General features: G+C 39.7%; 1 protein-coding gene across 50 annotated transcripts in view; it reads right to left on the reverse strand.

Moving 5' to 3' along the window:
• The window catches only part of ANK2 (ankyrin 2), a 699,107-nt gene that overhangs the window by 139,694 nt on the left and 544,338 nt on the right, over positions 1 to 15,075 (reverse strand). For 37 of the 50 annotated variants that reach the window (XM_060416741.1, XM_060416751.1, XM_060416762.1 and 34 more), the window contains 2 exons: positions 5,867 to 5,965; positions 572 to 757 (listed from right to left, as the gene is read on the reverse strand). In XM_060416741.1, coding sequence (XP_060272724.1) covers positions 572 to 757; positions 5,867 to 5,965 — 285 coding nt within the window. Of the gene's footprint in view, positions 1 to 109; positions 134 to 571; positions 758 to 5,866; positions 5,966 to 15,075 lie in introns of all 50 variants that reach the window. The other 13 variants (XM_060416744.1, XM_060416742.1, XM_060416730.1 and 10 more) reach the window with 1 other exon arrangement.

Consider the following 15,075-nt stretch of genomic DNA (forward strand, 5'->3'; position numbering starts at 1 on the left):
ATGAAAGTTCTAATCATTAGTATGAATTAGTGAGCATTTATTCTAATCGGACAAAAAATACAATAAAATTTTTAAAAAGATATATTTTGGTATAACCGCAATACTGTACCTCGGTTGTCCTATTCACCATCATCTGAAGCAGTGTTGTGTGGGGAAAAGAGGGAAGATATTACATAGTGCAAAATTAAGGAAACAACCAACCTGCTCTCTGCAATTGGCTACACCATTCCAGCATGCCAAAATGCATTCTATTTAGCAAAGGCAACCATAACACTATACAATTGTATCTTTCTATTTCTGTTCCTGTTATTTTTTATCATAAACAGAATAAATAAGAAGATTTCTAAAAAGCTTCACCTTTTAGAGAAAATTATCTTATAGGGTTCTTTTTTGTTTTCTTGCTGTACCCAGTAGACAGTCCCCTTTATTCTGAAATACCTCTGAAAGTAACTTATCTCTTTTGATGGCCAGAAGTAATTTTGCATTATCACCGTGGCCTACTTCTTTATCATCCCCCAGGAGGAAGCCGGCAGCTGAAGAGTTCCTGTCCACAAGCACATGCAGCTTTTACCTTGGACTGCACGTCAGCGTTGTGATCGTTCTGAAGCAGGAGGGCGGCAGATTTGGTGTCATCTTTCCTGGCCGCAATATGCAGAGCTGGAAGCCTCACCTTCCCTTTGGTGTCGTTCTCCAGGAGGATGGCCACTGCCTGGTTGTGTCCCTGCTGGAGCGCCACCGCCAGGGGCGTAAAGCCATCCTGGGAAGACAGAAGGAAAAAATTTCCATCAACTTTGGGAAGCCTGGGACTCAACTCCAAGAAACAGTGCATCTAATTTTCAAATTAAAGATTAAGATTGACAAAAACATTGGAAGGAATAAATATTACTGTGAAGACTGCAGCAAATTATAGTCATTTATTATACTATGTACCGGCTTCATCAGATAGTTTAAAATAGCTGTTCTATATATATTTTTAAAAACATCTGCATTTCCTAATGAAGCATACTGCACACAGGATATGCTCAATTACGTTTTGAATCTGAAAATAAAAATTAGAAGCAACTCAAAGTGATGCCTGCTTATACAAAGAAAACTGTGGGAAGGGGAGAAATAATGAAAACCAAGTCTGACTGATATGGTAGCCAACACAGGGAAATAATTGACATGATTAACTTTGCAAAGCTGCTAAATATCTCTGTATTGATTAGGGAAAACAACAACTGTTAATGGGATGGTCTATTCCCAATTAATTTGGGAAACCTGGGACATAATATGATCTAAAATTCTTTGGCAAATAAGGCTAATTCATTACTTTTGCACTTAGTTGAATTATATAATGTCTTTTGAATATAAAATTGTGCTAAATAATGTAGAAAATCAGCCTTTCACTTTGAAACTTAGAAAAAAAAATTAAAGAAATAGCACAGATCATCAAAGTTAGAGGAGTCTTAGTGGTAAATGGATAACCATGCTGGAAAACTGGGAAGCTATATTTTCTCTCTGGAAACATGTATTCAAAAATGGAAAGGTGACAAGTAGAAAAAAATATACTCTAGGCTCTGTTAATGTGAAAACCTCCCTTAATTCACAAAAGCTTGAAATAAGTCTCAGAGTTAAAAGTTTCCATTCATAGAAGAGACAAGAGGAATTGCATGGGACATCTAACAAATGCATACTAGACATAATGGCTATTTAACCACATCCAACTGCTCCATTTGTTTCCAAGAATAATTTTTAAAAAGGTAACTTAGGATTCCCCTGGTGGCTCAGTGGTAAAGAATCCTGCCTGCCACTGCAGGAGACATAGGTTTGATCCCTGGTCCAGGAAGATCCCGCATGCCGTCAGCAACGAAGCCGGTGTACCACAACTATTGAGCCTGCGCTCTAGAGCCCAAGAACTGCAATTATTGAGCCCACAGGCCACAACTACCCAAGCCCACACGCCCTAGATCCTGGGATCCGCAGCAAGAGAAGCCGCCACAATGAGAAGCTTGCGCAGTGCAATGAAGGCAGCCTCCGCGTGCCACAACTAGAGAAAAAGCTTGTGCAGCAAGGAAGGCCCAGTACAACCAAAAATAAGTGAATTAGCTAACTTTTAAAAAAGGTAACTGTAGACTTTGGAGGGAAAATTATTTTCCTCAAGTGTACATATCATATATGCACTACTCTTAGGAGAAGCACACTGAAACCGCCCACCCTGGCCAGGCACCAGAGTAACCATTTGCATGAGCTGTTTTACAACAGAAGATCCTGATAAGGAATACGGAACTAATAAGCCACCACCAACCGGAGGAGTTTGGGAAGGGTGGAAAGGAGACACTGCGTGTCCGTCCACTTCCCAGAAACCCTCTCGCAAGCATCCATCTTGGCTGAGTGACGCGTGCGCCACCAGGAAAGACTCTGAATGAGAGTGATTGGCCAAAGACCACCTGGAAACTAATCCCATCACCATAAAACCCGAGACTGCAAGCCACGCGGCAGAGCAGTTCTCCTGGGTTCCCTTACCCTACTGCCCTCCACCCGGGTGCCCCTTCCCAATAAAATCTCTTGCTTTGTCAGCACATGTGTCTCCTCGGACAATTCATTTCCGAGTGTTAGACAAGAGCCCAGTTTCGGGCCCTGGAAGGGGTCCCCCTTCCTGCAACACTATCACAATAAGGACTGAATTTTCAAAATTAGAAGTGAATTTCAAATCAACACATTACTTAATGAAATGGAAGAGTAAAGCATGTAGTGTTGTAAGATGAAAGAGAGTAGCCTAAATTTGGAACTTTGGCACAAATTAAATCCTCTGTGAAGGAGGAAAGAGCAGGCTCATTATCATACATATTTAATTTGATTCCCCCTGCAAGAGTGAGATAGTTTATATTAAAAGAGTGTGAACTTTATTTTTTCCTTAGAGACAAGGCATTTGCTGACGGTACAGGGCCTGATTTTAAAATTCCTAGCTTTCAATTTTGGCAACGTTCAGGAAGAAGGAAGAAAGTAGAAAATTATAACACTGATACTGGATGGACAGATAACTCCTTGCAGAGAATTTAACTTTGAATCTCCACCACATGATTTCATTCTAATCTACACTTCATGGAAGAAGAGTAAATATTTGAAATTATTTTTTTTCAAGTATCTCCACTAACTCTATGAAAAGGAAACCAATATTAAAATTCAATAAGCTTCATTTTTCACCATCCATTTACCAATGCCAATTGCTATAATTATGGGAAATTTTAAAACTTTAAATATTTCTTTTCAAATATGAGTTTCACTGCCATACTGAATGATCTCAAACTATCTGATAAACTGGTCATAATGTCTTGCTTAGTAATTTTTGCAAATTAGGGCTGTTAATGGGTTCAGGGTGTCTTCTTTAGGTATTTTCATACATGCACACATAATCATTGAAGGTATTTAGCAATACAGCCTAAAATATCACATAGTAATCAACTATAAAGCCCTGTGAAGATGTCATTTATTCACAGAATCATAACTAAAGCATGCACTCGTGCCTGTTCAGTTGGGTCTGACTCTTTCCGACCCCATAGACTGTAGTCTGCCAGGCTCCTCTGTCCACGGAATTTTCCAGGCAAGAATACTGGGGATGCCATCTTTTCCTCCAGGGGATCTTCCCGACCTAGGGATCAAACTCCCATCTCCTGCATTGGCAGGTGGATTTTTTACCACTGTGTCACCTGGGAAGCCCAATAGACTAAAGGGAAACATGCAAAGAGTTTTCCATTAGTGCATTTGCTGATAACCATTAAGGCCAGTGGTGTGGAATAACCAATTAAGTTTATACATGTCCACTCAGAAAAAATTATAGTTATTTAAATGATTAAGGGGCTTCCCCTGTGGTGCAGCGGTAAAGAATCCGCCCGTAAGGCAGGAGACTCAAGAGATATGGGATGGATCCCCAGGTCGGGAAGATCCCCTGAAGGAGGAAATGGCAACACCCTCCAATATTCTCACCTGGAAAATTCCATGGGCAGAGCAGCCTGGACAGCTACAGTCCATGATGTTGCAAAAGTTGGACACAACTGACGATTCCTAACGCAAATGATTAAAAAATGAAACAACAGGCGTAAATGAATCTACACCAGGATTCAAAACCCCATGCGATTGACTTGCAAGAGCCACTTCTGTGGCTCTTCTTCTTGCAAGACTGACTTCTGTGTGGAAATCAAAGACCACTTTCATTTTCTGAGGACCACAGTGTGACATGGACTCAACCAATGCAACACACATAAAAAGGTGTTAATATTTCTGGAAACAGACTGGGATGGTACAGAGGTCTAGTCTGGAGGAGCCATAAGACAGCTGAGAGTGCTGGCAGGCCACGCTTCCCTAAACCACACACTAGAAATAGTAAGTCTATATGATCGGCAGAATTCTATAGTGGAAAGATTTCTCCAGGTAAATGAATCGGTTTTCAAGGAAATAAAACAAATGCAGATAAGCATATTTAGCTACAATTCTCAGAGGATGTGATGCAGAGATATAGTCTCCTATTGTTACCCAAGCTTTGCCTGAGGATATTCACACGCCACTCATTGACAGAATTAGTATCTCAGAAAGTCATAAAATCAATCATAAATCATAGTTATAAAAATTACACTGTACTCATGTGGTAAGAGGGTAAAATCTGTGTGTGCTTAGTAGAGAATATGAAATCGTTTCACACTAGGTAGTCGTATTTTCCAGTCATAAGCAGGAAACGTGGTCTCATTAATAGTGATGTCTTGGGATTGTTTTTAACTAATGAGAATAAGCGGTCAGAAAGTTACTATGAGGCTCCACAAAAAGTTTTCTATCAAAGGGCCTGGACATGAATTCAATTGCTTATAATGACCTCTCCCCACAATGCAGGTTAGAATGCAGGTTGTGTTTATTTCGTCTGGAGATTTAACTGCCCATAAAGGAGGTCATTTAGACATTAAAAATTAACAAGACAGTTTCTATTAGTCATCTTTCACTCCTCGCCAGGAGTTTTGAAGTTTTGTCAGTGGAGCCACAGAACATGAACCAGGGAAATAAAAGCTGATTGAAATGGGTGAGGAGAGGCATGTCCCAGTGGAGGTCTCCTCCCTTCCTCTCCAGTGTCACCTACTCCCAACCTCCCAGGGGGGCCCCTGAGCATTTTCCCCAAGCTCGAAAACATCCTGACCATCAGGTACAAATCACTATTCCAAACAGTCACTAAAGTCACTCCTTAATCTGCCTAGGGCAAACATCAGAAGGAAAATACAAAGCAGGTTCTGCTTATTGGAGAACACACACAGGGAAAGGAAAGTGATACACCATGTTGGCTAATTCCAAAACCATTTCTATGTCTAGATGTCCTGAATATTTGGAGACTGGATTGATTTTGAACATTCTACTCAGTTGCTGCCATAAGCACAGTCATACAACCACATCATAATTTGAACTTCAGAAATACGAACGCCTTTCTGATGTTCTATTCCTCATGAAACTGTACAAATACAAAGAACTATGAATCAGTGCTTATCACTAAAAAAAAAAGTCCCTTTAAGGAATTGTATTAGATCCTAACAAAGATAAAATAATGATGAAAAGAGATGGGTAGAATTTACTATAATTTGATTTGAGAATGGTATAAAGCTCCAAAAAGGCTACAGAATGGCAAAATTGATGGAAGTGTGATTTCACGTAAGAATAAATTGATATGAATCCCAAATTATAAACTCATTGAACTGTGCCCTGGATTGCTCATTCACGGCCACTGTTGTAGATTACAATAGTGACATAAACATTCCTAAAATAAAGATAACGGAGACCCTTTACAGTTAGATACAAAGAAAATGGACATTAACATCAGAAAAATTCAAGTCTTCAGAGCTGACAGTCTTACCTCAGTAGCAGTGCTCTGATTAGCTCCATTTTCCAGCAAATATTTTACCACATCAATGTGATTCTCTTGAGCAGCCATGTATAACGGAGTGAAGCCATTCTGAGGACAAACAGTGAAACAGGCATCTTCAGTCATTTGACAAGTTTAAAGCAGGGAAGAATGCAAGACAAGGAAAGAATGAACACTATGGAGAAAAATTCTGACCTGTTGAAACAAATAACATACCTTCATACTGAAGAAGTCATACCTGCATTTACCATCATAAAATTAGACAAAATCAAAATTAACCAATTCCCACCTAAGATATTTCAAAGAAGGAGGAGAAATGGAAGAAATATCCCCCTCATTTCCTGCCTTCATTTCAGTATCAGAGAGTCACATTTCTTATCACCCAACACTGTGTTAAAACTAAAGCTATTTAGTATCTAAATATCTATATAATTCTATAATATATAGAATTCTCATTATATATACTATCTATATAAAGTAATGTTATGTAATATCTCCTGTATTTATCAATTCATAAATCATTTAAACAGATGATCATTATCTTGAATATACACATTTCAACACTCTTAAAGGTATAAAATATTACTCATATCAAAATAGCCTGGGAGACATTATAAATCTGATTGAAAATTTAAAAATCTGTATTTCAATGTTCTGACTGAGGTAGCATGATTTATACTGAACCCTCTTTACTTTTTAAAATCTATTCTGAAATTCTATTATTTGTTAATTCTCATATTCATTTACTCAATTTTTTACAAAAATCCAAGCACTGGGAGCTGGGCCATTGCTGGGAAATGATCACAAACAGGACAGACATCCGCCCTCCTGGAGAACATACCACAGTAATATGACAATATCATGTAGTCATTGTTTTTCAAAGCATTTACATTTTATAAATGAGTTCGAAACTAAGTTTAAACTGGCAAATTTTCTTTTCATTAGAACATTTGCAATATGTAATATTTTATTACGGTAAAAACCCATAAAGCTTTACTTTTAAAAACACATGAAATAATTCATAAACTATCAAAACTCAACATTCTCTCAAAATTATGTCAGAATCTTAAACACAGTTGGTTCCCTTAAAACTTGAATGCATTAATGAGAATAAGTAAAACTACAGATGAAACTTCAGGGAGTTTCAAAAACTTACAAGGAAAGAAAAATAGCTTTTTTGAAAAATTCTTCCGTATACATTCTATAAGTGTGGAAACGTTATTCAAAATGGTCAAGATACAGCAAAATATAAATACACAAGGGTATAAGTAGAATGGGCTTCTTGGGTGGCTCAGTGGTAAAGAACCCACCTGCCAATGCAGGAGACTTGGGTTTGATCCCTGGGTGGAAAGATCCCCTGGAGGAGGGCATGGCAACCCACTCCAGTATTTTTTCCTGGGAAATCCCATGGACAGAGGAGCCTGGCAGGCCACAGTCCATTCGGTCACAAAGAGTCAGACATGACTGAGCAACTGAGCATGCACGCACAGATACAAGTGGAATAAGAAAAGTTATTTAAAATTTGATTACAAAAGAAAATCTGTAGGTTTCAAATGATGGTGGAAATTTTAAAACAAAGAAATATTACAAGAGGAATGAACTGACAGTTTTGTAGGATTCAGGAATAACTTGCTAGCTGGAGGGCATATTTTTTAAAAAACACAGAAAACAGGTGAAATCTTGTGTATTTTAAGAACTGAAGAGGTGGCGGAAGGATGGAATTAGAGATTCAGAGGAAGGGAAAGCCAGTGAGGACGGTTACAAACAATGAGTGGGTGTGGACTGGGGCTCTTTCACGACAAGTAAAAGGCGGAGATGCAAAAAGAAAAAAAGAACTTTGAACAGAATAAAATAAGTTGCTTACATGTTTCCCTCGGAACCTTGTATGTGGATCAGGAGAAAGGTAAATAGACTGTGGCTGCCAGATGGCAGGGGGAAGGAGCAATGGGCCATGCTTAGGCTTCTGTCTTGGGTCGTGGACTTTAAAGGGACCTCCTCTAGCTGAGCAGGGTAAGGGATCCAGAGGCTAAGGGGACACGCCCTCTCTGATCCTGCAGCTCCCCTGCCCTCAGATCACACATCAGACATGCTGCCACCCAGAGCTCCCTCCCGTGCAGCCCCAAGTGTGCTTCAGCGCTGGCTCAGACTTCTTCCTTGGGATCATCCTCTCAAGGGCCCACTGGCAAGCACACCCTGCAGGGGTTGAAAAGTGGTCCTCAAATATGTCCACATCCTAATCCCCAGAACATGTAAATATTACCTATAATGGCAAAAGGAATCGTGCAGATGTGATTAAGTTAAAGATTCTGAGATGAGGAGATTAACCTGAATTACGCAGGTGGGCTTGATGGAATCACAAAAGGTTTTTACAATAGGGAGGCAGCAAGTGAGAAAGGAAAGATTTACTCGGAGCATTTAGTAGGAATCAGCCGTGCCAGCACCTTGGCATTAACCCTGTAGGAGTGATTTTAGACTTCAGACTTCTAAAATTATAAAAGAATAACAAAAAAATAAATTGTGGGGTTTTTTTTTTTACTACAGCTTGATATTTTTCATTGAAGGATGCTTTATAATATTGTGCTGCTTTCCATCATACATCAACATGAATCAGCCTTAGGTATACATATGTCCCATCTCTCTTGAACCTCCCTCCCTCCTTCCACCCCATCCCACCCCTTTAGGTTGTCACAGAGCACTGCTTTTGGCTCACTGAGACATACAGCAAATTCCCACTGGTCATCGATTTTACATACGGTAATGTATATGTTTTTATGCTATTCTCTCCATTCATCCCACCCTCTCCTTTCTTCTTACTGTGTCCACAAGTTTCTTCTCTCTGTCTGCAACTCCATTCAGTTCAGTCAGTTCAGTTCAGTCATTCATTCGTGTCTGACTCTTTGAGACCCCATAAATCGCAGCACGCCAGGCCTCCCTGTCCATCACCAACTCCCGGAGTACACCCAAACTCATGTCCATCGAGTCGGTGATGCAATCCAACCATTTCATCCTCTGTCGTCCCCTTCTTCTCCTGCCCTCAATCCCCGCCATCCCCAGTATCAGGGTCTTTTCCAATGAGTCGACTCTTTGCTTGAGGTGGCCAAAGTATTGGAGTTTCAGCCTTAGCATCATTCTTTCCAATGAATACCCACGACTGGTCTCTTTTAGGATGGATTGCTTGGATCTCCTTGAAGTCCAAGGGACTATCAAGAGTCTTCTCCAACACCACAGTTCAAAAACATCAATTCTTCAGCGCTCAGCTTTCTTCACAGTCCAGCTCTCACATCCATACATGACTACTGGAAAAACCATAGCCTTGACTTGACCTTTGTTGGCAAAGTAATATCTCTGCTTTTGAATATGCTGTCTAGGTTGGTCATGACTTTTCTTCCAAGGAGTAAGCGTCTTTTAATTTCATGGCTGCAATCACCATCTGCAGTGATTTTGGAGCCCAAAAAAATAAAGTGTGACACTGTTTCCACTGTTTACCCATCTATTTCCCATGAAGTGATGGGACCAGATGCCATGATCTTCGTTTTCTGAATGTTGAGCTTTAAGCCAACTTTTTCACTCTCCTCTTGCACTTTCATCAAGAGAATTTTTAGTTCCTCTTCACTTTCTGCCATAAGGGTGGTGTCATCTGCATATCTGAGGTTATTGATATTGTCTCGGCAATCTTGATTCCAGCTTTTGCATCCAGCCCAGCGTTTCTCATGATGTACTCTGCATATAAGTTAAATAAGCAGGGTGACAATATACAGCCTTGACATACTCCTTTTCCTATTTGGAACCAGTCTGTTGTTCCATTTCCAGTTCTAACTGTTGCTTCCTGACCTGCATACAGATTTCTCAAGAGGCAGGTCAGGTGGTCTGGTATTCCCATCTATTTCAGAATTGTCCACAGTTAATTGTGATCCACACAGTCAAAGGCTTTGGCATAGTCAATAAAGCAGAAATAGATGTTTTTCTGGAACTCTCTTGCTTTTTTGATGATCCAGCAGATGTTGGCAGTTTGATCTCTGGTTCCTCTGCCTTTTCTAAAAGCAGCTCCATTGCTGCCCTGCAAATGGAGAAGGCGATGGCACCCCACTCCACTACTCTTGCCTAGAAAATCCCATGGACAGAGGAGCCTGGTGGGCTGCAGTCCATGGCATCGCGAAGAGTTGGACACGACTGAGCAACTTCACTTTCACTTTTCACTTTCATGCACTGGAGAAGGAAATGGCAACCCATTCCAGTGTTCTTGCCTGGAGAATCCCAGGAACGGGGGAGCCTGGTGGGCTGCCATCTCTGGGGTTGCATGGAGTTGGACACGACTGAAGCGACTTAGCAGCAGCAGCAGCCCTGCAAATAGGTTCATCAGCACCATCTTTCTAGACTGTATACACGTGTGTTAATATACGAAGAATGAATTATGTTAAGTCACTGAATTTATGATAACTGTTACAGCAGCAACACGAGTCTAACACACACTTACTAGATGTTTTTGTGAGGAAGGGTGCCAGTGATTGATGAACAGAGCCTGAATGTACAGGCTGGGGTGTCTACACCTTTACACATGATGTTCCTATGGTATGGTTGGAGCCTAGGGTGAGGAAGGGGAAGGAGCCAGAGTCCAGAATCAGTCCCAATCCTGCAAAAAATGAACTCCAGGATTTTTAAGAAGTCTAAATTCGGACTTATCATATTGCTAGAAAGATATTTATCAATGTAGGAGGATGTATGCATGTTCAGTTGCTCAGTCATGTCCAGCTCTTTGCAAACCTATGGACTACAGCCTGCCAGGCTCCTCTGTCCATGGGATTCTCCAGGCAAGAATACTGGAGTGGATTGCCATGTCCTCCTCCAGGGGATCTTCTTGACCCAGGGACTGAACCCATGGCTCCTGCATCTTCTGCATCACAGGCGGATTCTTTACTGCTGAGCCCCTAGGGAAACCCAATGGAGGTTGATTTGATAGTGTATTTGCTTGATACATAACTTTTAATTTAAAAATATGCTATGAGTGGACCTCTTTTGCGCTCTTGTCCTGGGCCCTGTGACTTTAATGGTAGACTAGAATAATAGACAAGAAAAGGGAAAATCTAGAAACAGAGAAATATCAATGGTGACAGTGTATAATGTCCAGGGGGGAAAGGCAATGACAAACGTCCGGGATCTTAGTTAGGGGGCACCCTGATCACCATTTGCTCTCTGTGCCACAACCTCAGCATGTAAGGGCTTCCAACAGAGTGCGGGATGCAGATGTAAAGAACAATGAAAATAAAAGTGATTTACTGAACACACGCTATATATCATTCACTGCGAGAAATGCTTTGAATATAAGGCTTCAAATTACTATGACCACATGTCTCAGTTGCCTGGGATGGTCTAAGTTATGAATAATATCTTGGAGTAATTATCAAGAGAGTCTCAGTTCAGGTGATAAAAGGCCCAATACTATCTTGAATATTTAAAATTGTGCTGTAACACTGGTATTATTATCCCCATTTGCAATAAGGCAGCTGGGGCTCAAGTATTAGGTAACCCTGCCAAAATCTCACAGGTATTAAGTGAACTGGAAGCGACAGGGAGGAGGCAGTCCACGGAGAGCCTTCTTCCCTACAAAGGACCCGATCCTGTGGATGTGGGATTCTCAGCCTGGCTGTGTGATAGAATCTCCTGTGAAACTTGTAAGAAAGCCTAGGGACTACCCTGCCTCCCCTGAAGTGGAGTATCCAGATAGGAAATCAACACACATGCATTTAAAAAAAAATTTTTTTTTAACTACCTTTAGGACTTTGTTATAGGCAATGCAAAAGATGACAAGGCTTTTGGCAGGGATCACATTTGCATTTTGGAAAGGTCACTCTGGTGACCACAGATGCCTTGGTTTGGGATGGTAGGGGACAGAAATTGAAATATGGGATTAATCAGCTTTTGCAATATTTGAGAAAGTGTATGGAAAAGATGAAGGACACATGAGCTAAGACATCATCTTTGCTAAGAAGGAAGGGGAGCTATTTACTCTTACTAAATGTGTGAAGTAAGAAGGCAGTAAAGATTTACTACAGGTGCTAAAGATGTTGGAAATTATCCGTCCTTCACTTACTGATGCTATTTAGTAAGAACTAGTCTACCAGACAATATGAAACACATCTCTGGGTAACTGGGAAAGGGCATGGCAACACTTTAACACCACTGTCAGTTTTATAGGGAAGCTTTTATCTTCCTGCATTGACAGGTCCTCAACACAGGATTATTGGCTCCTGTGTTCGTGTATACAAGTACTTTCCAATAAATTATGTCTCCATGTTTTTCTATAACAGTCTGACTGCATGTAGGCATCAAAGTATACATTTGATATTTACTCCTTGTTGATATCAACGTCACAGGGACTTCCCTGATGGTCCAGTGGTTAAAACTGCACGTTCCCAATACAGGGGGCCCTGGGTTCAATCCCTGGTCAGGGAACTAGATCCCACAGGCCACAACTAAAGATTCTGTATGCTGCAACTAAGACCTGGCACAGATGAAGAAATCAATACATATTTTAAAATAAATAAATACAATAAATTAAATATTTGTTGCCAGAGTAGTTCCAAGGTGACCAACAGAAGCCTCTACCAACTAGTTATTAAATATTTTGAATGCTGTTCCTCTCCATAGCAATTATTAATTATTTGCCATTCATTTATATTTATTCACTAAACAAAACTGTTTGGTGACTTCACTGCCAGGCATTGTGCTCAGCTCCAGTGATTCAGAAATGAAAGCTCCCTGCTTATGAGGAGCTCATGGTCCAGAGGCTGAGATGGACAAGTAAGCAAACTACAGTATTACAATTCAGTGAGCACATATCTAGTTAAATTTCTTTAAAAAAAATTATGTGTTGGATACAAGGAGAACATAAAGGGACACAGAACTCAACGGAATAAAAAAATTATATCTGAAGGAAACCTTGGGAGTGATACTTGGAAGAACTTAGGAGTGATTTGGCTTGAGCTAAGCTAAAATACACAGAATTTAGGCACAGAGGTAGGCAAGGTTTTCCAAACAGAGGAAAGCCCATGAGAAGAGAAAATCCTGACCGTATAGGGATTTCCAGAAAATTCACTTTGACAAGTGAGGAGAACAGGCTGAGACGGGCAGGGATCAGCACCCATCCCTCACACAAAGGCATCTGAATTTTATTCTAAAGTCTTGGGAGTCACTGAAGGGTTTTAGGGCTTCCTAGGAGAAGGCAATGGCACCCCACTCCAGTACTCTTGCCTGGAAAATCCCATGGAGGAGGAGCCTGGTAGGCTGCAGTCCAATGGGGTCGCTAAGAGTTGGACACGACAGAGTGACGTCACTTTCACTTTTCACTTTCATGCATTGGAGAAGGCAATGGCAACCCACTCCAGTGTTCTTGCCTGGAGAATCCCAGGGACAGGGGAGCCTGGTGGGCTGCCATCTATGGGGTCGCACAGAGTTGGACACGACTGAAGCGACTTAGCAGCAGCAGCAGCAGCAGGTGGCGCTGGTAGTAAAGAATCTGCTCGCCAGTGCAGGAGACATTAAGAGACGCATGTTTGATCCCTGGGTTGGGAAAATCCCCTGGAGGAGAGCATGGCAAACCATTCTAGTAATCTTGCCTGGAGAATCCCACAGACAGAGGAGGCTGGCGGGCTACAGTCCATAAGGTCACACAGATTCGAACATGAATGAAGTGACTTCGCATGCACATACAAAGGGTTTTAAACAGGGGTTTGACATATTCACATTTGCATTTTAAAGACATAACGTTGCCAGAATGGGGAGGATGAATTAAAAAACCATCAGAGAATAGTCTGGAAGAGTAGAAAGAAGATTTTTGTAATAATTCAGATGTGAAATGAGGATTAGAAATATTTAATATGATTTGGGGATTTTGAACTGTCATTAGCTATTTATATGTATTTATATGCTACTTAAAGATTGGAAGTGGTTTCAGTCTGCATAATTTATTAGTCATTATAACATTTCTCAGATTTATTGAAAAGTTAAAAGACTTTTCTTCAAATCCAGAAATTATATTTTGGAAAATTCAAACACTTGCAATATTACCAAAAATATTTTTCCTACTTTCATTAGTGATATAACTATGAACCAGTAATGAGGGTTTAGTATTGGAGAGAAATTTTTTTGGTAATTGGATTATTTTGGAAAATTGAATGAACATGAGCTAATAATTTTCCTAACAAATATAGATTTATTGCAGTATTGGGAAGATTTTAATGCAATTAATCTATTGCTATTTATATGTCATTTCAAAGAAATTATATAGCAACAGATAATGTGAGTATGAAAAGTAATGAATGGATCAGAATCAAAGTTTTAGATAAGGACCAAAACTCTAAGAACTATCATTATCACCAATTTTTAACAAATCTTAACTTTTCAGACTTAATTATGCCAGAACATATAACCTTATTCTTCTGTTACACAAATTAAGATTTATCAGTTGGATTATTTGAAATGGTTGATCATACAAAATCACTTTCATCTTAACGTAAGAGTCAATGTTACCATTCAATTCAATAGGTATTTTTTAAAATTAGATAAAATTGACATATGATATTCGTTTCAGGTGCATAACATAGTGACTTAAAGGTTATACATATTGAGAAGTGATTAACAAAGTAAGTCCAGTTATCTTCTAAGATCATAATTTTTATAATAATTAAAACTTCAAAAAAAGGTGTTTTTTAACAGCACCAGATTTGTTCTAAAGTTTTTCACTTTAGCACTGGAATAGCTGCTTTGAGAGCAACAATTATGACTATAATATTGTTCCTGCCCTCAAGAGCAGAAGATGCAACAGAATTCATTGATTACTACACATACCCAGAATCATAGCACAAGACATTATAATTGCCAAAAGAGAAACATGAATAAAATGTTTTCAGGGCACTAAAGAGTGAGCAATTAACATGGAAAACTGGTATCATTGGCCTAAGCACACAGATCTAAGAGGAAATTAGGAACTAATGAAATCAAGAGGGTAGATCTAGAGAAAATGAAACATTCTTTGCAGCTCTTTTTTTCTTGTTTCATTTTCTCTATCTCTCAAGAGATGTGATTTTTGTGTGAAAACTCAAAAGATTCTTACAGGTCTAAAAATTAAAAGAAAAAATTCAAAGATCTCTTAGGCTTCTAACAGAAAACTGCAATTCTCATTTAGCATATTACTACCCAGCTAA

This window comes from Ovis aries, chromosome 6 (assembly GCF_016772045.2).
Source record: "Ovis aries strain OAR_USU_Benz2616 breed Rambouillet chromosome 6, ARS-UI_Ramb_v3.0, whole genome shotgun sequence".
Lineage (NCBI taxonomy): Eukaryota > Metazoa > Chordata > Mammalia > Artiodactyla > Bovidae > Ovis > Ovis aries.